Here is a 24,842-nt window from a genome sequence, read left to right on the forward strand (position 1 = left end):
GTAAGAATAGTTTAAATAACACTATCTCTTTGTATTTGGGCCTTTCACAGTACTTTGATTTGTCAGTTCCTTTCCATATGCTAACAGCTACCCTGTAAATCCAACAGCTACCCAACAGCACCAAAAGATACAGAATGTCACTGTATCTGTGACGGGTATTTCCACATACCTTGTACCAAGCATAGTTGTGGACAGTAGGGGAGAAATTACTCTGCACTCTTTTGGTTGATCATTCGCAATAACAGCAGTCTAACTGCTGTTGCAAAATTAATCCTTTTTATATAAAAGAGATGAAGCAGGGTAACAGGGCTTCTAAGGTAACATGATGATCTGATATGTATGTTCCATCCACAGAGAGAATGTTGCAGCAGTGCTGACTCATGTTAAACCCCAGGGAAATATTGGTTTGGCTGCAGTTTTGCAAACAATTGAAGTTGTAGCTAACATCTCTGCTTATTCAAGATGCCTTTTTCCTCCTATATAACTGATCTGCAGTTTGTGGACTGGGGGACTGGTTTGTCACAGCTTATTGTGGCTTCTGAACTTTTTAGACCTGTTATCAGGCGGACCAAGTAGCATGGGTGTCCTTTGGGGCGGATCTGAGGAAGCTTTGTAGAAAGGTTTGTGTGGTTGTGGGGAATTAAAGACAGTAACCACTGTATAGTTCTGGAGTTTTTGATATCTCTTACGTATGCCCAAGAACTGTTCATGTCCGATTAGACTATACTGGGGTTGTCGAAGACAATGGTTGTTCTTTAAGGCTCACTTTCCAAACTGTGGCCCATTAGCACGTCTCACATTATTTCTCTTCAGTGCTTCTTATTCAAACTAGTTTTGAAGGGAACAGGGGAAAAGTTTATGTTTTAGATTACTGTCTTAATTTTTTTCCTCTTGAAAAATGCTTGTTAATGTGAGACAGCATAACTTTCACAGGAAGTCTGAATTTTTCAGGTCCTGGAGAAGATTACCGGCAAACCAGAAAACCTTCTGAAGTTCGGAAAACTTTCTGCGGTACACTTGACACACCTGTCTGTCAAAGTTTTTGTTTCACAGAAACCATTCAAATCAGAAGAGATTAAATTCCTCTGACTTTTAAAATACATTGATGAATAATGTACTCCTGAACACTTCATTAGAATGAAACTTAGTCCACTGCCTTGATTAATGTATTTCATAGCACTTTCCCTTTTCTGTGATTTAATCTTAAATTACTCTGTTCAATTATTGGTGTATATTTAAAAAAGGAAAAGAAATATTTCTTGCAAAAAGTTTTGTTAGAGTGCTCGCAACTAATGTTTATTTTAACTTGCTTAGATACAAGATACGATCCCGTCGTAAGCACGAGACTTGGCTTTGAAAATACTCTCTATGACAACTTATTTTATTTCGAAACTAGAGACAATTTTTTAATTTTTTCTTTTAGCGGTTATTTTAAATAGCCTCAGTAGTAGTACCAAATACACAATGTACGTTCAATTTGAAAACTGTTTATTTTTGTATCAACAAAGTCCTGATGTCGCAAAGTTTATATGCTTTGCCCTGGTATTTGCAAATACAGTTCACTTGTATGCAACTGCTGCTGACAGTTACAGTGAGCATCACTTTGTCTCTTAAGTGCACTTGTTCTAATTTTTTTTTTTCATGGATTGCTGGCTTTTGTGCTCTTTTTACAAAGCATTTATGAATCTTGACTCACACGTGAAAATGCCAGGAGTGCTTTAATTTGCTTGTGACTTGTTTTAGGTCATACCTGTGATCTTTCCTTCTCCAGAAGTTCAGCTAAGATTCTTCTGATACTTTAAAGACACCTACTAGGAACTTAGCTGCTGTGTGGAGCTATAGTTATCAGAAGCGTGAGGACAAATCCTTATGTAGTTTTTCATTATGTGAAGGGGGCGTATGGGAGCTAGGGTGAAGGATAGGCATAGCAAAACTGTATCAGCTAGTAGGAATACACCGAATTGCTACTGTCAGTGGCATGTGTTACACAGGTGAGCCTCTTCATGCCTGAGATGTTTGGGGGGAAAGTCTTACTGTGTTTGGGTATGCTCTGCCTGTTCTCAGCTGCAGAAGATGATCCTGGAGAGGTGACCAGACAGGTGTGAGATAGCTCAGCATGTCCACACACAACAGCCAGGAAGATTAGCATGTTGAGATGCCCTAGCTCTCCGCCATCCGAAAGCAGCTGGAGGGAATGAGTTTGGACAGTAGAGGTTCAGAAGCAGTAGTGGTTAATAAGGCAGACAGACAGGATAGAACAGGCTCCTGGGTTTTACCTGGTAAAGTAGCGATTAACTTATGGGTGAGGGAAAAGGGAATATGAGTGGTAAGTAAATAAAGCATTTAAGAGCAACAAAACATATAACCATGCTGGGAGGCGTAAGTGAACATTAAAACCTGTGTAATAGGTATTTTTGAAACAAATTTGTAGTACGGAGGTGTGGGTGTGATACAGACTGCTTTGAGCAGTCGATAGCATTGTGGTGTAAGAACAGCAGGCTGCCCAAGGCAATGATGCACACCAGTCAGGCTCCAGGCTCAAGCAACTATATCTTTAAAATGCTGCTGTGTCATGTAGTCTTATTCACTTGGGAGTTTCCATGCTGCGCTGCTCTTTTGAAGTGCAGGTGTGACTGAACCTGACAGTTTTGCCTTACCCTGTTCCTCATCCCACTCATGTCTGGTATTCTCTGGCCTCCCTTGAAGCCTGAGAATTTGGGGAACAGAAATATAACAGATAGCAAGACTATGACTAAGACATTTGCAGGATTTGCAGACTTTTGGAATACAAGCTTCCCTATGCTTACAGGGAGCATCCTGGGTTGGCAGGTCTCTCTGCATAAAATCTCAAACACCATAAAACTGCTTATTTGGATTTTTCAAGCAAAAGATTGGGTTCTGCTTGAATCTCTTGGATTGCCCATTTAATTCTATTTTATGTTGGCTGAAAATGAATGCTGTTGCCTTGTGGTCAGGCAGGGCCGATCCAAGAGTGAAGCAATGAGGAAAAAATTGGGGTTTTCCTTATTGACTTTATTAGTGCTGTAACACTTTCAAGTATACACGAAGTGTGACTTAGGAAGTGTCAATTCAGTGCCCCTGTGGTGGGGAGTGCTAAGGGTGGAGGAAAGATTAGATAGGGGAATACTTGCTGTATGTAAACATAAGATGCCTTGGGAACAAGTCTCAACATCAGTAAGGCAAAACTCCATGGCTTTTGTCCTGTGACATAAGCTCTAGGTTAGCTGCAAGGTAGCATACCACCTCGTTAGATCTCAGTTAAGGTGTTGTGTGGTGTATCTTCTGATCTTATTTGCCAAAGTGTAATCAAAACAATGGATCTTTTTATGCCCTTCCTAAAAGAAGAGAGATTAAATTAGTCTGTGAACTTCTGTCAGCAAAACTTTTGTCTTAGTAGGAAAAGAAACTGTTTATTGTAAAGACACTATCACATGATGGCAGTGGCTGTGTTGTTGCCCTAAAATTGCAGAAGTTAAACATTATAATGGAAAGCTTCTGTAAATGGGGTGATTCAGGCCAGGCATTAAATTAACAGGCAACATAGTTCAGCTTTCTTCTTTAATGCTAAGAGCATCCTGTAGTCTGAGGCTTTAGTCTTCCGAAGGAGGGGGTGTATATATATGTGCCATGTCTTATTTTAAAGTATTGTCGTTCTTCAGACCCTGCTATTAATGACAGCTCTTTTCCTCTAAATTTTCTGAGTTAACATTTTATTAGAAAATTATGAAAAGGGTGGCCAGGGAAAGGCCCTGATAGCACATCTCTTAGCCCTCAGACTCTGGTTCCTTAACATATATTTCTGAGGCAGTGTCATGTGCTGTGAGAAGGCAATGTGCTGTGGTGGCAGTGCTGCTTTTGTAAAATAAAACCAGCACTTTTGATACTTTGAGAGGACACTTTATTGTGAAAATCCTACAGGTGGATTCTCACAGAAGAGGTAAGTGAGAGGCAAAATAGGGCCCAGCTTCCTCTTGCAACATTGAGCCACAAATAATCTGCTAAGCACTAGGTAATGTTATGCAGGATGTTTTTCTCCCAACTTGCCAATCAAAGTAATTTCCATTAGTCATTGGATCTGAGTAGTGAACATGGAATGCATTTTTCCTAAACGAGACATTGTCTTTGAAATGGAAGCTAGAGCTACAAATTTTGTGAGCGCTGAAATATCCATGGCAGTATTTCAATTCTCCTCTCTTCATTGCTGAAATTCCAGTACTGGAGCTCAGAATACTGTTCAGATGTATAATACTGTCAAGTCATTAGATGAAGACTTTTCAGGACCTTAATATAAAAGATAACTCATAATTTTGTTCTTTAATACGTGTTGTATTTTAAAGTGGCATTTGACATTGGCATGAATCCTCCAATACACATTTCTATCTCTTTTTTCTTTTCTTTTTTTTTTCTTTTTCTTCCCCACTCTGCAGTTCAGATGGAGAAAATGGAGCAGATGAGAAAAGAAAGGCAGGAAGATCGCCTACTGTGTTGCTGCAGACGCCTACCAGGGAAATGGAATGTTTTGATGACCGGAAAAAAGTTGATGTTGTTAGGTAATGTCAGAAATGCTGTCAGTTTTCTTCTAGTCAGATAATGAGAATTGTTACAACCTATTCAAGAAGCTACTCTGAGTAGCAAGATTTATCAGACATCCTGGTTGTGGGTTAGCTTGCACAGTATGCAAGTAAACAGGAATCAGACCTTCCAGGGGTTGCTCTGTTACCCACCACAAGCAGTAAGAATAGTGGGAATTTAGACTTTGGGCTGGCTTAGCTTCCCTGTTCTAAGAAAATACACATTGCACTGTTTGGTGCCACTGCTAGTTACATCCCTTTCACAGTCAATTTGACAGGCAGTCAAACTGAACTGCAGTTTGAGTCCTGGGATCTTTCCAGAACACTTTCATGCTGGAATATTGATTGTCCATGGTAAAACTATGACAAAAGTTTTAATTTTGGATTCTGTGCTGTATATTGCATCAGATTATTGTAATGTACTTGCAAAAACAGTCATTCTTCCTTTGTTGGAGAACTGGAATGCATTTGAAACTCTTCTAAAAGGAAACAAAATAATACTAAAATCCCCCTTGGAGGGCTTGAATACAAATTCTGCATCTCTTTCACTTTGTCAACTGAGCAGCCAATGCAAAAATCAGCAGTCAACCTGACACACTGGTTTTGGTTGCAAGGCAGGTATTTAGAAAACAACACTTAATTTTCTGAAGCATCTTTGAGCAGGAGGTATTTGAAGAAATTTGTGGTTACCTTCCCCCAACCCCCCCACCCTGCCAAACTCTCCTTCCAGTCTTACCTCTCACAATGTAATTGACTGTGTGCTCGAGAGGGCTTGGCGTGAGTTTTTTGTAAGGTTCACTGTTCATTTCAGTTTGTCCTGTACTTTACATAGGCACACAAATACACCTACATGTGTATTTTAGAGTTTTCCTCTGTGAGGGACCACCTGAGATATGCAGCCAGTGCCCCTGCTATCGAAATCAGTCCTGCTGTACAATCTCGTTCCTAAATCCAGCTATATCTCTATTACACTTGGGGTTCTTTTCTTCTCACCCTTACAGTTTTTACGGGAAATCCTGAACCTCTCAAGTTTAGGAAAGTAAAGATGACTTACTGTGCAGGATAAGGTGCAGTAATGGAAACTTTTGTAGCACCTTTTTTTCCCTGTTGAATCTTTAGCACAGCGTGTTCTTCAGGTCATTCAGTATAGGAGTCCTGTGTTGTGTTTTCCTTCTGCTCTTCAGTCTGCATCTGAAGGCCTCTAAAAAAGAGCTGCCTTATTTTTATAGCCTGTTGATATGCTTTTCTTCTGTGCTAAATAGCTCTCAGGGTAAAGGTTCTTCTCCTCCTGATTTATGAAACACTGTTATCCCACCTCTGTTTTTGCTTTTCTGAACAGTCCATGCCACTAATTTCCCCTGTATAAAACAAACAAAACTTATTTTCCCAGGCATCCGCAGAGACTTTCCTCTGTACTTGTTCTGCTCTAGAGTGTCTGGATTTTTGGTTGGTTTTCTTGTTTCCAATATGAATGGCTAGAGCTGTACAGGTACAGCTTCCTCTACAACTGGCACTCAATTCCCTTTCTTCTCCTCTAGGATTGCTGTCTTAATGATTTCATTACACTACACTACACAGTTCATAGCCATCCTCTGACTGTGCACCTATGTTTCTTCTCTGTTGCACTTTCCAAATGAGCTCACATTTTGTAGTAAGTTCATAGCTTTCAGTACACTACGTTGTATTCTTAGCTACTAAGTTTTATCTTACTTTACCTTGCATTAGTAAGTAACATGCTTAGTGTTAGTGTTTCACATGTTGTTGAGAAACAAATGTGGAGCAAAGCACTGTGATAATTCATTAAGTTGTAAAAATGTCTTAAACTTTTAGTTCCTTATAACTAGTAATTTAGAATATTCCTTCTAAATTAAAAGAAGAGCTGCAGTGAGGGCTGGCATGGTTTAAGAATAAGATATACTCTTTATTGCTGCATAATCCTTGATAGATCAGATAACAGCTATTAAAGGATTAATGTTTCATGGAAAAGCACATCCTGTTGATAACTTACCAAGACTAATGTACTGAGGCCAAGCTTATAGGGGATGCCTTTTTCTATCTTAAGGGGAAAGAGCAACACAGATAGCCCACTCCTGACAGTGGATATCAAGAGTGACTCCAAGATTGAAAGGAAAAAACGTGCCTCAAATCAGGTAGGGAAGAGGATGGCTTTGTTTGGTTATATATAGTAAGAGTAAATATGTAACTACCATGGGAGTCCCCTTGTTTAGCAATATTACAGTTCATGGTTGTATAAGGACATAGGTTCCTTTTTCATCAGCGTGTTAAGAGCCTTGGTAAAGCAGAATACAGACTTAATAGCCACGTAGCAAAAATGAGGATGTATTGTAAAACAAGTGGGCAAAATTAGAAGGTACTGGGAGGACAGGAAGTGGGATGGGTCACTTGATTGTAAGACTGTCTAATAAGGTATGTGTCTGTGGGTGTGGGGCTTTTTGTTTTTTAGCTGAAGGCAAATGCACACTTCCATAAGCTGTTTCTAGATGTTCCCATTGATGAGCCACTGAAACAAAGTAAGTATTAACCCCCTTGTCATTGCTGGCTGTGGATCTAAGATAATGTTGTTACCTGCCAACTGTGGTGATGTACAAGAGGGACTACCTAAATTTTAAAAACCTTAAACTTCAGCTGCCTAGAGCTACAAGGCCTTCATCCACATGCAGTGGGTGTTTTTGTTGTAATCTTGCAAAACTTAAATCTTCAGATGTTGGGCACTTTTGGTAATTGTAGCCTGCTTTGCACTTCTTAGCAGAATAACATAGTGCAACATTTTTTGGTACTGAAGCTTCCTTACTAAAGACACCACTTAATTGAGACAACATTGGTCAAGTGACTAGCTTGACTTTTTGCTGTTGATGATGCTTTAAGATTTAAAAACACTGGTAGGAGAAGGACTTAAAATGTTTAAAGATTCTGCTGTTCTCTGTGGTAGTCATAACAAATGAATCCTACATAGATATGTATAACAAATGTTTCTTGAAAGGAATACAAGGAAAGTGGTTCATGAGAGAGAAGTGGTTTGCTTAGCGGCTGTGAAGTAAAAGCAGTATTAAAAAAGTTGGTCATCTAGTCCAGACAACTGCTATAGAGCTAAAAGTTTAAAGCTAAAACCTTTCATTATGTTCTTTACATTTATTTAATACATATAATATATATATATATAAAAATATATATTACTTAATATAACTAGTTACCTGAAAGCTAGTCAAAAAGTTTATAGGAAGCTAGGTGGTACTCTCTCAGAAAGGATTGTTGGCTTCTGGGAGCCAATTGCATGTTTACTATGTATTTCAGTCTTTGTCCTTCAGATATTTTGAGCCTAAACTTAGGCCTGTGAAGTCTTCTGAGCTTGTCAGTATTAGTTAAACTTACTGAATATTTCAAGGTTTGGCAATGTTCCTCAAAATGTATAAACCTAAACATATTATGGCTCTGAAAAAAAGCAAACAAAAGCCAAACTGGTAGCAGTTGGCTTGGGTTGTGGTTACCTTAAAGATTATAGAATATCTATTTGTTTCAGGCTTTACCTGTGCTCTGCAGAAAGAAATTCTGTACCAAGGAAAGTTATTCCTTTCTGAAAATTGGATTTGCTTCCATTCCAAGGTTTTTGGTAAAGACACTAAGGTTAGTAAAATCTTTATGTACAGAACAGTAATGCTATTCCTTAACAATTTGTTCATCACCAGAAGTTCACATTATTATGCAAGGCTAGAATACTACTAATACTTCTAAGTATTATTGAATACAGTCACTGTTCAGAAGCAATGCCTGTAAGTCACTCTAGAACTGGAGCACTATTATTCTTAAAGATCAAGTCTTGCTCTTAAGAACTTCCTGTCTGAAAAAAGTAGATTAAAGGTAAAGGATCTGACATGCAGCGGTGAGGGCATTGCCAAGCCCATGTAGCACAAGCTGTACAAATATGTCTCTCTTGGGGTAAGTATGGAAAAGAGGAGGAGGAGTAAGGAAGGCTGAGAAGTATAAGGACTACAAGGGTGTAGTTGGGGAACTGGAGGAAAGGATCAAGCATATTAAGGCAATTAAAGAGGAAGAACTAAAACTGGGTTCTGAATTGAGTGGCAAAGGTCTTTGAGGGATTCTTCTAGCACTCCTGCGTAAATAGAGAATGTGGAAAGAAAAAACAGTGTGCTGGGTTTTCACTTGTGAGTCTAGTACGAAGAGCAGAAATGGGATGTGAACAGTCGAGAAGATCCTAATTTACAACATCATCATTTACTCTTTCTTGGTGCAGATATGACCCATCCCTGGTGGTGGGTGACCCTTGGGCCCCTGGTGGTGAATGACATGCATACAAATAACAAAAGCCTTTCCAAAAATATTTGTGTTCTGATTCTGTTGATTTGGAGCTTTTGGAGTGGTTTTGTTTACATAAACCTGCTTTGTTTTTGAGCTTTTATTGGGAAACAGCTCGATTTGCTGTAAGGATTTCTTTGGCTTTTCTCAAGTACTTCCTTGAACAAAGTTCCTGGTTAGATCTAGAGCCTTTGTCAGTGAATTGGGTGCTGAAACCAATTTAGGAGTTGACAGTGTCTCATTTCTCTGCTGTCAACCATTTTGATGGAACACCATCTATCTTTGAAAGGGCTTTTAAGGTGGAAGAGGTTTAAAGACTGCTTAAAATTATTAACAACACATTGTTCATAGTGATCTTATGGGTTATTGTGTTTTACTGCTTGGCCCAAGAAACTGAGTTATTGTTGATTCCTAGTTAATGGATTTTATTAGTCATACGCAGTACGTTAATGCAGATGGTGTGTATGTCGGTGAAAGGCATGTGGCACGAAGGAAATAAAAATTAACAAATGGTTGGATACTGTCATTCATAATTAGTAACAGCTATCTTGGCAATTAGTTTCATTGAAGTTGAAGCTGCTGTACTAGCAATCTCCTGTTCACCATGCACAAATGTGACTACTTCAAACTGTGGGACAGCTTTCTAAGTTCAAACTAAGATAAATGTGTACAAAAATCTGGTAGAACTCTACCAAGTAGACTAGAAAGAGCTGGGAAAAAAGGTGCAGAATGACAATGATGTAATACTAGGAAATTTTCTTTGTCAACAGGGTTTTAAATGCAGGAATATACACATATTTATGTATATGATGAAAAGGGGAAACATTACAAGATAGGGTTGAGTGGCAGTATTTGCAAATGTGGCTATAGTGATATTCCAAATTATTCATTGGTTTCAGAAAACATTGTGGGGAAAATTAAGAGTGGAGGGGATAGGCCTGATCATTTACTTCCAGCTGTCTTCCCCTACCCTTGCAACACACACTTAAAGCTTTGTTCAGTCACGTACAGCAGGCACAAGTTTTTAGGAATACCATCAACAAAAAGCAGGAAAATCAGGGATAGAATGAAAAATAATGTAAGGCGGGGGGGGGGGGGGGGGGGGGGGGAGGAAATCAAGGTTGACAGGAAGAGGAACATTCTTAGCAGTCAGATATGCTGACAAAGTTTCCAAGACACAAAACCTCTACTGATTAGAACTTGGAAAACAATTTAAGCTTAGTGTTGAAGTGCTTTATTGTGAGAAAAAGCAGGTCTACATGTTCTAATAAATTTTTCAGCATGATTTCTTCTACCTGCAGAATTTTTTATTTTTTTTTATTGAAAGCTTTGGTGGAGGGAATAGCCGTGCAAGTCAGGAGATTGAGTCTGCAGTGTAAACGCTGTGCATATTCAAAAATAAAAGATAGCTTCTGCAGGATTGAATAGGCTTTCAAAGACATCACTGTCTTTCCAGGTAGTTCTGTTCTGGATATATATATTGGCCTTGAGTCTTTCCTGGAGCTAAGCATTATCTTAAGCATTTAGTTGCTTTCCAAGTTGCCTGCAGGTAAACCTCCTTTATTGAAATAACTGTTACTCCAGTTAGAAATAAAGTACTTTGCAGTGATTTTACCATTTTAATCTAATGTGCATTTTAATCTAACAGTGCAGTAAGCAATTACTTAATCCCACTTAAGTGTGCTTTAGTCTTGATTACAGTAATGTTATCCATCAAAATAGCATGCAGTAGAATGCCATTAACATCTCCAATTCAAAGTTCTTTGTGGTGAAATGAACCAATTGGAAAACTTGTAAACAGGTTGGTTTTTTTTTTTTAGCTTTACTATTAGCAGGATTTCTGCTGAAAAATCTTCTGCTTTGGCTTTGTTTTGTTTTGTTTTCTTTTTTTAAAGTTATGCAGATTCTGTTCAGACTATCTGAGGATTCTGGGGTTTTTCTATCAAACACACATCATAGCTGCTCCCTTCTCCCCACTCCCAGAAAAAGCTATTTGGAAAAGTGTGGCAAAACCTTTGTGGAATGATACAGTGTCCAGTTTAAGAAGAAAAGATATAGTGGAAGACCTGTTTAAGTACCCATTTTCAAAAGATATGGCTTCTGAAGCAGGACAAATATAGTTTACATGTTAAAAAATCAATACAACAGATGATGACCAGATTTACAGATTCTTAGAGCCTGGCCTGGAACTAAGAATAATTAAAATTTTATGCTTTGGGTTGGTTTGTGGTTTTTTTTCTGCTACCACACTTTTTTAATGAAACTAAGGACTGAGTGAAGAGCAAGTTTCTAGCCCTTAAATGACAAACAGATACTTGACTAACCATGCTTCAACAGTGGTTGGCAATCCTGCACCCAGACTAACGTACACAAATACATGTTTTGTTACCTGAAACAATTTTTCATTTCATTACTTTTGTTCTGAACAAAAGCTAACAAGGTTTTGTGAAACTGCACAGAGTAACTTCATTCTCCTTATGCGCTGACATGTGTTTTTAATTCAGTGCTGTAATCGCTTGTTGAACAATCTTTGGACACTTCTAATCTTGCTTCCACATTTCTCAGGTAGTTGTGACAGTGTGTGCCAAAGGCATTTTTAAGAGGAGCTGTATCTTAGTCATGTGTATCCAGAATTATTATATTTGCCTCACTCGCTAAGCTTTAGGCTTTTCAACTAAAAGTCAAACCAGGTATTTGGTCCTTTGTAATACAGGGTTTACAGGAAGAGCCCTTACAGAATATCTGACGTGAAATACTCTGAAGCTTAGCAAGCATTAAGCTGATGGAGTTGGATGTAAACACAAAGCAGGAAGGAAAGTTGAGAGCTTTTCAATGTAAATGTAGACAGTCTGGATGGCACACACAGGAATGAGTTTAAGTCAGTGGGCGTGTGTGTATTCGATCTTTCAACATTACTGAAGGACTAACTGTTTACTCAGCTGCTTGTTGCAGATTAAAGGATCTGTAAGCAGTGAGAAGACTCTTATGTTCATTCTTCAACAAGCTTCCATTGTCTGATGTGTTCTGAAATGTTTTGTTTCAAAACAAAGAAGCCAAGCTTTAAAACTGGTTTGTTCTGTGCATCTACAGTGAACTAAGCCTGTAGTCTTGTAAGAGCCAGAAGGGATCAGGAAAGTAAGACACATACAAAAGCCTGGATTGGCATCTGATAAAAACAGAAGTAAAAGCAGTTAAGAAATAGTAATAATCTGAAACCATACCTGTTCCATATGAAATATCAGTAATCGGAGACATAATGGAGAATACTTTAAATTAAGCACATTGAAGGTCTGGCTTATCACAGTTGATAGGGTTGCTCCTTGTGAAAGAGTGTGCAGATTTGTATGCTCATATTGGGACTCTAACACTACATTGTTCTTGTTTCAGATTAGTATACCTGTGCTCTCAGTGACACTTTTGAAGAAAACCAAAACTGCCCTTCTTGTGCCAAATGCTCTGATCATAGCAACAGTCACAGATAGGGTAAGTACTGGTAGAGGGCAAAGCTATTGCACTCTGCCTGCTTTCTTTCTCATTTTTTTTCTACTTGTTGTTCTTTTTTTCTTTTTTTTTTCCCCCCCCTTCTCTTTTTGCCCCACCCTACTTATTGGTAGTAATATGAGGGATTCTTGAAAGTGCCAAGTGGCCGCTTGAACAGCTATAGGAATTGGTCACATGTGGGCATTTAGGCTTAGGACCCTGGAGGATCTGGTTTCTTAGGGGATGATTCTAGCTTCTTCTGCCATCTCTCTTGTGACAGGCAAGGACCGTTTTTTTCCCTCTTACTAATTCCCTGTCTTTTCTTTGGATCTGCAGTAAACAAAGCTATGTAGAACTTGGTGAGAAAATAAGAAACAGAATCTCTGGTTGCCACCTGCTCTCTGTAATCTATCGTTCCCCATTCTCCAAGACTGCTGTGTAGTACTGGGGGAACTGAAACAGCTGTGTGAGGAAGTGCATGCACAGAGGGTTACCTGCCTTGTTGGCAGCTCTGATAGTATTCTTTCATTTACTTGGGTCTCTTGCCCAACCAGCAATACAGTTGCTTACAGTGATACTCAGGAATAGTAATTGCATCAATCAGTAGAAAACATCCTAAGAGCAGCTTTAGAACCTGCCCATTTTTATTGCACAAGTATTTTGTGGATGCAGGAGACTACAAAAAATGAGTTGTGGTTTTTTGGGGGCTGGGGTTGTTTGTTTGTTTTTGAAGGGATATGTAAAACATAGTATGCAAACTCTTTTTAAAAAAAGAACAGATCTGGATTATGCTCTGGTTCCTGCAGCAGAGCATGGTAACTTTTATGTGCCCATTCTCTGTTCCTTGTGATTAACCTCAGGTCGTAGGCTTACAAGGAGTGGAGATTTTTCCTGCTCTACCAAAGTTCTTGAAAATAGTTACTTTATCAGAAAAACGATCTGTCAGTTTTATTTAGATCAAAGGAAGCTTGTACTGTATGCCTTTTCTCAAACAGTTTTGGAACTTTTGTTTTTCAGTACATGTTTGTCTCCTTACTCTCCAGAGATACCACCTACAAGCTATTAAAATCTATCTGTAGACATCTTGAGGTAAGTACTAATGGGAGTGAAGATGGTTTGTAGCTTTGTGTTCATTATTACTATTTTTCTGCTTTTAAATGCTAGGTAGTTTCTGAGTGTGTTCCTTGTTAACACTGCTGCTTTTTTCAGGATACAAGCATGGGCAACAGTCCAAATCCCTCTTCTGCAGAAAACAGCTTCAGGGCTGATCGTCCTACAACTCTGCCCTTGGTAAATGACTTAGATGTTTGTTCTTTTGTTGCATAGCACCTTTCATTGCAAGAACTACTTACAAAGTCTGAAGAAGGGAAACTGAAGGAAATCATGACATCTGTTTCTAAAACTTCCATGAGGTTTTTTTTAACATTAGGAAGCAGTGGAAATGATTAGTGTAGGTGTAATTTGATCTGATCACATGCAGTATACATACATGCATATGCTTTGGATATATTCCAAGGTCTATACACTCTACGTATCTTTCTTTAGCAGTCACGTTTCATAGCGCTCTGTACTGACTTAAAGTTGCTTATTCCCCTGCCATGAACACTTTTTGAAGTGTTTCTAGTTGCAGTCCTTCCTCTCTGAGCTGGTTCAGACATCTGAAAGAGTTGTGTAACCACGTGTGATGACCAGAGTCTAATTCTAGTAATGCCTGTCCTGGACTTCTCAGTTTGTTTAACTTAACAGTTTTTCTTTTGCACACAGACTTAATCTCTTCACTTAAACAAAGGCAGGGATGAGGCTTGAATTCTGATGATTGTATGGGGCTTATTTTGCTAACTTGATCTCAACATCTTTATATCAGAGATTGTTCCTAGTTAAACAGTTTTAAATCTGTAATTGTTGGTTCATTTTTTAGAGAGAGGTCAGAGGAAATACGGTTGTTTAGATTTAGAACAGGGCTGAGCTTTCTTGTGACTCTTTCTCCCCATCAGGATTTCAATGAAGACTATTCTGATCTAGATGGAATAGTGCAGCAGCGGAGACAAGAGATGGAAGAGTCCAGCAGCACAGGCTCACAGACCCCAGAGCTGGAATGCTTCCAAGGTGAGTGATGTCTTGGGGCCCCAAGAAAATGAGAATGGCTTAGCTCTTAGTTTTGCTTCTGTAATCCCCTTCTGATGTGGAATCTCCATTCTCCACAGTCCTGGAGAATTATGTGGCTTTGAGGAAGACCTTAAAAACCATAATAGCTGCATTTCCATTATTATATCCCTTTGCAATTCAGACTCAGGCAATGACTTGGTCAGCAGCGGAGCTGATTTGTCACAACTGCCTCCAGTTGCTTATCCGTACACTATCTGCTCCCTGCATGCCCCATCAGTTATGCTAGCAGAGATACAATGTAGGAGATGTTCCTCCTTTAAAAACAAACAAACAAACATCAAAAACCTCTATTCTAAAGTAGTTCAAGTCGCAATGTAACAACTTCTAATCTATATAAATAATGTTCTGTACCATGGTGTCTTTTGCTCATTAAAAAAAAGTTATTTTTGACATGTGTTTTTGTGGGTTTGTTTTTTAAATCCTCATTTTATTCTTTGCAGTTAAGACACTTGAAGATACTGTCCAAAGTTGTTGTTTCTTAACAATGCTGTTTGTAATCTCGTATGCCTCAAGTTCTTCACCTAATTAGCAGGAATGCTGTGTAGAAACTCACTGCATATAAGTCCATAAGTACAGCAGAACTTGTTTTATGTAGCACATGCTGAATGTTATTAGCAAAACCTAGGGTATTATTCTGCTGTACAATTAATATATATTAACATATTAATGCGTTATGCTGTTACTACTCTGGGTTCCATCTTGACTATAAAAAAAATTGTATAATAAGAAACATTTACCATTACTTTCAAATGAAACACTACAATTTTTTTTTTAATAGCAGTTTTCTGTCATGGTAGTTTTAATTAACTTTTCTTTTTTGCTGTGTGTCTTTTGTTCAGTGGTATGATTTGGGACTATTTGTTTTCATTGGTCTTTGATATTTACTCTGTGTGTATTTGTGTATTTTTAATTGTTTGGTGGTGTTTGTGAAGCAGTAACTAAATTGTGGTGTCATCACTTGCCACATGAATGCTTCTGAATGAAGATTTAACTTGCTGTCTTACTTCCTTATGGCTAGTAACTACTTCAAACCTTCCTGTTTTCTTTTTCCACAAGCAAAACACCAATATCCAGTTAAAGAATCATGCTAGGAAAAAGAATTGAGGAGTTGGGGGAGAGCACATCTGTCACTTGTGATTCTGTTTCTTGTGCATCATTAGAGCAGTCCAGGGCATGCAAGTAAATCATGAACAAAACAGAGTGTGACTGGATTTTTCTGTCCCATCTCTTTCAAGACATTGTCTGCATTTAAAAAACAGTCAGGAAAGGGAACTATAATCTCCTTTTTAAAGTAACAATGCAGTATCTCCATTTGATGTTGGTATTACAGTAATTTGGAATCATTACTCTAGCATATTCAGTCCTTTTGAGAGATGACTTTTGTGTCCGTATAATCTTCTGACTGGAAATTCAGTGATAACCTTCAAAGTTTGCACAGATTGCCATCTTTCAAAGGATCTGGAAATGTAAATGCAGCATACATCATCCTCTTCCAGTCCAGGTGCTTATTTATATTTTGCAATGATGTGGAATTACTGTGTAAACTGTTTTAAGGCTACTGAACCCTGCTGCTTTCTATCCAAGTCCAGAAATGCACCTTTTAAAATCCTCCTCTTCCCCTACTCCTTGACTAACTTAAGATACCAATAGCTTCCTTTGACTTCATATTTCAGCTTTATTAAAAATCCTGCTTTTGACAGATTATCATGTTGTTGAGACGCAGACTCACCTGAAAGTTTCCAAGACTGAGGCAAAGTCTGTCCATTCAGATGCACACAGTAAACGTGGACCTGACGGAAAAGCCCGAAACAGTCCGCGAAATGGTAAGTTAAGGGCAGATATTCAGCTGGAATTAGTTGAGAGAAGTTTGCATAGTTATGCCGGTTCACATAATTTGGAAGATCTCTTTCTTGTTTGTCCCTCTTGTATTACCTGTTGGATGCTTCAAAAAACTGTTTGTATGCCGTGGTCTGCTTTGATCAAAGTAACACTTGGTTCTTTTCCTCCCAGACCATTCTGAAGCCTTCAGGTTCTTCCACAAAGTGAAGTCCCAGAAGCTCTTATCTCTGAACCACGTACTTATATTTTACGCAGTTCTGTAAGTTAGCAATTAATACTAAGGTTGTCAAAATAGGAGGATTTTCTTATGTTTACACAGACTAATATAATCTAAGCTTCACTTGGGAAAAAAGGAAATTATTGGGAAGCGTGGCCTTTATACTTTCCAGAAGTAGAAATGCTGGGGCAGGCTTACTTAACAGGCCTTTTACTTTTAAAAGCAAAGGATCTTCTCGTTCAGGAAATGTTAAGAGAGTTTAACTGCTTGCAAGTTCATTTTATGTCACTTAATCTCAGCCTTGAGTATGGCTTTGCTTTCATAATTGTCTGAATGCCACTGATAGGTATTCCTGAGGTGCTTCTAAGAATGATACCTTTATTATTCAACATGTAAAAGTAACAATTTAAATGGTTTTTAACATTAAATTTGTTAGGTACCTCTAAAGTTTCCATTAACTGATGTACCTTATTTTTCTCTCTTACAGTGTTTGTGTATTAATATTTTCTACCTTCTACATGAGATATAAAATCAGTGTCCTGGAGGAACGTCTTATTTCCATCACATCCTTTGATTCACATATTAAGGAGTAAGATACACACTTTAAAATTTTGGGGGTTTAAAATCTTTTTCCAGTTTGTCATGTTTATCTATTTTCTTCAGAAACCACTATGATACTGTAGTGTCCTTGTGATACTTTAGTGTCCTGTAGTTGTTTTATCTGTACTAGCCTCTCACAGCTTTCTGTTTAAGACTTTTAGTACAAATGTGATATATCGTGGTGTACTACTGCCTTGAGAATGTTTCAGATTGCTGTGAGTAACTTCAGTGTAAACTGCTGAAGTGAGCAGCTCCTTTCCAGAGCAATGATTCTGTGGAAAAGGTATAACTTCTGTCTTCAGTCTTAATGTCATTTGATTAGCCTAAGATTACAGAAGGTACTTCATTATCTTTGGGCTAACACATCTGACTTGTTTGTATAATGTTTTCTGAAGCTTTGGGCTGCCTATATTCTCTTTAGAAACTGACATCCTGTCTTGCTAAAATAAAAATAAAATAAAATAAAATAAACCACAAAACCAAACCAAACAAAAAAAAAATCCAAACACACCATGGGAATGTTCTTTGTGTATTTGAAGAGGAAATAGGGAAAGGGGCCATAGTTCCATAGATAGTTCCATTCTGTAGCTAGAGTTGTGGATGTCATCTGCCCCTGCATTTATTTTTTTTTAATCTCCGTGTTGTGTGGATAGGAAATGCTCAAACATCAAATGGAGAGGCAGTGCAGGGGCATATGCCACAGCAGTATGCCACTGTAAGTTGTATCAGCTTCCTGCTCCTCTTTTACAACAGAAGGCAGTTGACTGGATGCTGCTGAGAATACTCTATCAGTTTACTCAGCATTAAATTTTGCATTAACTCTTCTCCCCTTCTTATAACTTCCTTCTTTCTGGGCTGCTCTGAAAAACATGGCTTGGAAAGTAATTTGTAAATCTGAGTGCAAAACCTGTGCCACATGCAGCATGAGTGGTAATGCTGACAGCTGGAGAAGCACCACCTGAAAAACACAGGGGGAAAATAAAATTCAAGACAGAGCCGTACCTAGGCTGGGTGGAACTGTCTGCAAAGTGTTTCAAACCTGTAGCAACCTCTTGAATAAGTGTGCTTGTTAATTCAGCTTTCTTTGACCCATGCATGACAAACAGGTCACTCTGACAATGCACTTGTGGTCATATTGAACAATGATGGTGCTGCTTAGGATGCAACTGTTCTCAGCTGTCTTCTGTGGAAAGCAGTAGGACTTGTATACATGTGTCAGAAGACAGAGCTAGGTTCTTGATAAAAAGCAAATAGGAAGAAAATGGTTCTTTATCTTAAACAGGCTTGCATTTATATTTTACCAATAATGCAAGGAGAGGGGTAAACCTGCCTCTAATAGTAGGCAATGTCAAAAGCCATTTTCCCACTTCTGGCACGTTTTTCTTAGCAGGACACTGCGTCCCTCTTCTGAAGCACTCTTACACAAGAAAGTCTTGTTTTCTGTTGCTCTGATCCCAAAAAGTACAAGATCCAGGATGATCTAATGTGCACTTCTACAGTGTCAAGGGGTTGGGCTTTTTGATTTCCTCCAAGTCACAGGACGTGGAACTTATGCAGCTTTTCAATTTATTTCCAGTGCAAATAGCTGTAAAGTTTTCCATCCAAACTTCTGGAGAATGAGACCACATAAAGAATGTAGTCAAGAGTGCAGAAGTGACTTAGCTCTTTGTTTCTGTAAACAAGTACAGTTCACAATGTCGCCACTGTATTTTCTTCTACATTTATCTCTCAGTTCTGTTTTCCTCTTTTTTGCTTCTGCCACACTTACTTCTTTGTTCTGTTTGACAGACATACAGTGCGCCAAGGTTTGGGATCTCATCTGCAAATTAATGCTGATGCCCTTTGTGATGAGTTAACTGCTAATCTTATAAAATTGGAAAAGGTAACTTCCTATGATATAATGCAAATGCTGATACGCTAATCAGGTTCTTGCTGAATTTCTGTAGTCTGTTATTTTGAAAAGTGCCAAGTTACCCCCAGATTTGATACCAGAAGCTGGCAGGTTTTCCTAGACAAAGGACTTTTTTGGGCTATAAATTAGCCCCAGTACAAGCATTGGTATGATTAAATATTTTGCCTTGAGCTGAGGCTTACAACCAGGAAAACTAATAAACTGCATACTTCAGGGGTGATTACTACATGTAATGATCTCAATTTCTTTTTTGTCCATCAAAGCTAAGGATTCTGAACTTAATCTTTATTACTATTTGATGAACTGTTCCATCTGGGGGTTTTGTTTCAGTTTTGGGTTTTGATTAAGAAAAATGATGCTGACTTTCATCTGTAGTCAGCCTCCTACTATGAAGTGGCTGGAATCTGCCTGTTTCACTTCAATAACACAAAAGAAATGCTACTGCACCAGTTGTCTAATTCCCAGTACCCAACCTTTACTTTTTACCATCCTCTAATTGCAAAACTAAATGCACTTTCTGACTTAAATTGGAAACCAATGCAAAACAAGAGTGGTTGTGCAGACCTTATTCCCACTTTAGGTGTTGTGGCGGGCTAACCTCGGCCAGCAGGCAGATGACCACCCAGCTGCTCTCTCACTCCCCTTTCCTAGCAGGGCAGGGGGAGAAAATAGGATGAGAAAGCTTGTGTGTCAAGGTAAAGGCAGGGAGATCGCTTACCCGTTACCATTGCAGGCAAAACAAACTTGACTTGGGGAAAATCAATTTAATGTAGTACCAGTTAATGTAGATTTGGGTAGTGAGGAACAAGGACAAATGATAGAACACCACCTTTCCTCCCCCCTGCCCCAGGCTCAACTTCACTCCTTTGCTTCCCACTCCCTACCCCCCAAGTGGGGCTGGTGGGGGGTCACAATCTCTACATAACAACTTTCTCTCTGCTGCTCCTTTCTTCCCCCATTTTCCCCCTGCTGCAGTGTTCGTTCTTCCAGGGGCTCCAGTTCTTCAGGAAATAGCTGCCTGCTCTGGCATGGGTTCTCTGTGGGCTGCAGCGTGGACATCTTCTCTGCCATGGAACATCTCTTCCCCTTCTTCCTTCTCAGACCTTGGTGTTCCTTCTGCTGTTTCTCACCCATTTACTCTCCTTCTGTCTCTGTATTTAATAAAGGGGAAAAACACCACTCTCCCAGAGGCTCCACCACCATCTTGGCTGAGGAGCCCCTGCAGTGGGGGCTGCAGTCCAACATAGGGCAGCCCCTGGCCTTTTCCCACAGCAGCTGCCCCTGCAGCTCCCTGTCCCACTGCTGCCCCCAAACCCTGAGAATTGCACCCAGTACAGGTGTATGAAATGTTACTGTGTTGGGAACACATACACTGTCCAAGTGTGGAAAAATTATTAGTGGAGCAAAAACAAAAGTTACTTGAATTCCTATGTGCTGAAGTCACATGGGATATTTTTGCCTCTGTTTCTAAAACTGAGTGCATGCCAAGGTTTTTTAACACCTTTTTTTCCCAAACCAAGTTTCTCAAATAGCGTAAAGCTAGGATTTTATAATACCGGTTTTACCTCTGTGGTATAGGTTTTACAAAGACTGCCAAAAAGAGGTTTCTCCCCCCCTCATTTCCACCCCCCTTGGCTCTGGAAGTCTAGAGTAATGTTAGCAAAACCCCTTTGTGTGCTCTGGATAATAAAGATATGAATACAAGGGGAAAATGCTTACCAGATGATTACCAGATACAATCTTTAGCCAAATCAGGTCATTTAAGAGGTTACTGCTTTCCAGCTGTCTGGGACAGGCTGGCAAGATGGTTCATGGGAGCTGTTGCTTCATTTCAGTTGGAAGCCAGCCAGCCCTTTTTGCAGCAGGGCTAGGCACTTTCCCACTCCCTTATATAGTCTCTGCTTGGAGACACACTAAAAGGCAGCTGGATGGTCAGATCATTCAGCTATTCCCAGAGAAGTGACCCTCTGTCCTGAATTAGAGTCTTAAGTTATGTGCTTTTTTCAGTTACTGTCTACAGGATTGGACCCTTAAAGTCTTACCTTGTATTTGTCAAATACTCAAGACACAATCAACTGCTGTGCATACAAGCTAAATGAGTATTGCCTGTAGCTCCATATTGCAACATCCTGGTCCTCTCTACTCTAGATGAGCAGTGGTTAGAACAGGATGTTTGACCCTACTCTTGTACTGCAAAACTGGTAGAAATGTAATAGCTTTATGTTCTCTGAGCAAAGTGATGGCAGTTGCTGAACTGTTTCATATGCCTGAGTGAAAAGTGCTAGTAATTGGCTGCAGCTGGCTTCAGCAGCAAAGGGAGCATAAAAGTTCCAGTGTAACTTGTCGTCTCTCCCCTTGCTTCCTGTGTGACCGCAGCATTGCAAACTAGAGCACAGAAATTATCTAGGTTAAAAAATGTTTAGTGCAAGAGTATGTTGCAATGACTTTTTCAGTGTGACCTTGTGATTTTTACAAGCTCTACTTTATACTTGGAGCCAAGGAATTACCATAGCTTAGCAGAATTTTGCTTTGGCATTTAAGTGTATTTAACAGGTTGCTAAAATGCACCATGTCTATCAGAGGATAAAGCATTACATGGGGGAGGGAAAATGTGGCCTGATGTTACTCGTTCCCTTACTCTAATGTACCTTGTTAAAAGGAAATTCCTGTGTGTGCATTAAGTGACTCTTACAAAATTAGGCGCTTACTGTTTTCCTTTTCCCAAAATGCCCCTCTTGAAAAAGGTGTGCGTCTGGGCTAGAAATCATGAGGTAGGACTAGGAAGTAGTATCCTTGAACAGGAAGTGCAATGGCTCCTCAAATTAAAGCCTGAAAGTAGCTGTGACTAAACCTTCTGTAGCCAGTGACTTCTAGTTACTAAGACATAGAGAATGTGTACTAGGGGATGTGACCCACTATATTTCCCCCTCTCTGCTTTCAAGGGCAAGGAGATGAAAAGAGGATAAATAGGCTGTGTAAAATAGGTCTGTGCAAATCATCCTTGAGCATGTGACTGGCTGGCATTGCCTTCGGTATAACTAACGGAAGATAACCCACAATCAGTACACTAAATCTGGCAAATGGGACATGTCTGCTAGTGGTTAGAAGACCTTATTTTGCTGCACACGTCATAGCCAGCCATGTAGTTGAAGCCATTACAAAACTATTTGAATTATCCACTTAAACGTAAGAGCTGCGACTTTGAAGTTTGAGGCTTTTACTGGGTTTTGATCAAGTTCGAAATAATGGGGTTTCTTGTCCCTTCTTTTCTAGACCTAGTTTTTTTTCTACCTTATTTTCTCACACCTAATGAAGGAGAGAGGAGGAAATTGCAGGTGATACTTGTAATATGAAAGCTAGGTGTGCTGCTGACTGATTGTATCCAGATGTTTCGTTTGACTCTAGTGCAGCAAGCATTTAACATGACTACCATCGGTATGAATAGTTGTGACAGAATTAACATGCGCACAGAGTATATTGAAGAGTATGTCTTGATTTTTTTTTTTTTTTTAATGCAGTATAATACTTCCTGCCTCCCAGTTATTTTTCTCTCTTTTTCTAAGATACAGAACAACTTACAAAAACTACTTGAAGATGGTGAATGAAACGTCGATATTCTTGGACTGCTTCAGACCTCATTCTTCTCTCTTGACAAACGGTTCCAAAGGAGCTCTGCTGGTCAGAGTTCAAGCTTCTTTATTTTCAGTCCAAGCCAAGCTTAAACTACTGTAAAGCTCATGTTATAATGCAGAAAGTCAGTTTATTCTTGAGCATGTATCTATATGTTTTGAAAACATACGTTTTGATCTACACATATCTATGTGTTTTGAAAACATGTATGTTTTGATCTACATGTATCTGTGTGTTTTGAAAATAAGGGGATTTTTCCTTCTCTATTATGTGTGAATTAATGGATTTTATAACTTGCTTGAGTCTAGACTCGCTTACACCAGTGCAAACCTGGTGTATCTCCTTTTACCTCAGCATTTGCTTTCTGCCTATTGTCATAGAAGCGTAAATGGGAAGAATTTCAGTCATGACTCATGTGCTGAAGTGTTGTGTGAATGAGCTGGTATCTGTCTCAGCTGTGGTTATGATCGGTGCTGTGCTCTTCATTTTTACTTCTTTGTGCCCTGGCATCCCAAAGATCAGAAAATAGACACCTCTGGATTTGATTATGTGAAGTTCTGAATGTTCAAGGTGTGCTCAGTTCTCAAGTGCTGTAAAAAGGCTCAATTCCACTTTCTATGGCATTGCATCACCGATGAGGGTAAGGTCTGTTCCTACTGGGCATTCAATTTCCATTGAAGTCAAGCTTGAAATATGTATGGACTTGATGACTTAGAATCAAGTTGCTTGTGAGTAGCAGTATGGGTGTGCACAGCTTCGAAAAACTGCTAGGTTTTTTGTTCACACGTACAGTCCATTAAGTTAATTGGTGTGAAGACCCTCAGTCAGCTTTCCTTGGAGTTGCATGGGGTTTTGTTTGGCTGAGCAAGTGCAATTTCTGTTCCAGTTGATAGAAATCTAGTCTTGGTATGTGACTCCAGGGACCAGGTATTTCCACATAATAGGAACTGGCGAATTAATGATGCAGCAATACAAACAATTGGTAGAGTGAATGAAAAAGTGGACACCTGCTTTGTTATATCATACTATTTTTTTTCACAGTGCCTAAGATGGGATAACTGGGGATTTTTAGCTTTCTGATTCACCAGGCAGGCTGGTTAGTTTTTAAAAAGCAGCATTTAGGATAATAACAACTGGTATCTGTAAAGTAACAGTATTGTTTATAATATGCTATGCATTTTATAACCATTTCTGTGAAATGTACCTACTTTATTTAAATAAACTTTTTTAAAACAAGCAACTCTGTACTATAATTTGGATGAACTCAATTCCATCCATCAGTTTTAGTCAAACACGTTACTCATGTTCATGAGGCTCATACCTCACAGCACAAAGTTTGTGCAAAACCCAGTACCCAATACAAAGGGTTAGAACTGCATCCTGCTGATGTGCTTCCTCCTACTCAGCTGTACTCAAGGTCTTCCCAGACTGCAGTGACAGAACAGTAGGAGCAAATTTGGCCCCCACAGTTCTGAGGAAATTTTAATAGTTTTCTCAAGTGGATATTGGATGAGTACCATAATGTTGAGGCAGCTCAGAGAGCCCTTTGTGCTCTGTAATGTGTCTGCCTGGCTCAAGATTCCATCTGAGCATGGTCTGTCAGAAATCTGAGATTTGACTGTTCTCCCTATTGCAGCCTCTGCCTTTCCTTCCTCAGCTATTATGAGATTTATTGGAATACTTAGTTTCACAAGAAAACTATAGAAGTTATTTTTTTCTTCCTTTCTGTCCTTTTCCCTACTCTCTTCTTCTTCCAGTTACGCAGCTTATGCGATGTTTTGGACTCTGACCTCATCGTCTCCCTTCTTTTCTACTTCCCTCCCTTTTAATTCTGTATCAGTAACAGAAGTCTGTAGTTCTGTTTATGGTTTAAAAATTGATGCCACAGGTCACCTTTATCAAGGAAACTTGATTATATCCAGCAGCTGAACTGAGTTACTGTTACTCCATTACATCAGCAAGGATGTGCTTTGCTATAGGAAAACAAGGGCAGAGAGATAGTATTTGGCACGTGCCTTATGTAAAGCAGGCAGGCTCACCCCTTATCATTAGCCATAAGCGAACAAAATAATTA

General features: G+C 39.1%; 1 protein-coding gene across 2 annotated transcripts in view; it reads left to right on the top strand.

Annotated features, from left to right (window-relative positions):
- GRAMD2B (GRAM domain containing 2B) overlaps positions 1–24,004 on the top strand; it is a 44,646-nt gene extending 20,642 nt beyond the window's left edge. For both annotated transcript variants that reach the window (XM_030005455.2, XM_041121015.1), the window contains exons 2-14: positions 4,449–4,571; positions 6,655–6,742; positions 7,057–7,123; positions 8,131–8,234; positions 12,312–12,407; positions 13,422–13,493; positions 13,614–13,694; positions 14,399–14,510; positions 16,271–16,393; positions 16,581–16,668; positions 17,114–17,215; positions 19,015–19,108; positions 22,702–24,004. In XM_030005455.2, coding sequence (XP_029861315.1) covers positions 4,449–4,571; positions 6,655–6,742; positions 7,057–7,123; positions 8,131–8,234; positions 12,312–12,407; positions 13,422–13,493; positions 13,614–13,694; positions 14,399–14,510; positions 16,271–16,393; positions 16,581–16,668; positions 17,114–17,215; positions 19,015–19,108; positions 22,702–22,743 — 1,192 coding nt within the window. In that variant the 3' untranslated portion in view covers positions 22,744–24,004. The remainder of the gene's footprint in view (positions 1–4,448; positions 4,572–6,654; positions 6,743–7,056; positions 7,124–8,130; positions 8,235–12,311; positions 12,408–13,421; positions 13,494–13,613; positions 13,695–14,398; positions 14,511–16,270; positions 16,394–16,580; positions 16,669–17,113; positions 17,216–19,014; positions 19,109–22,701) is intronic.
- The last annotated feature ends 838 nt before the right edge of the window (positions 24,005–24,842 follow it).

Source organism: Aquila chrysaetos, chromosome Z, assembly GCF_900496995.4.
Source record: "Aquila chrysaetos chrysaetos chromosome Z, bAquChr1.4, whole genome shotgun sequence".
In the NCBI taxonomy this organism is placed as follows: Eukaryota; Metazoa; Chordata; class Aves; order Accipitriformes; family Accipitridae; genus Aquila; species Aquila chrysaetos.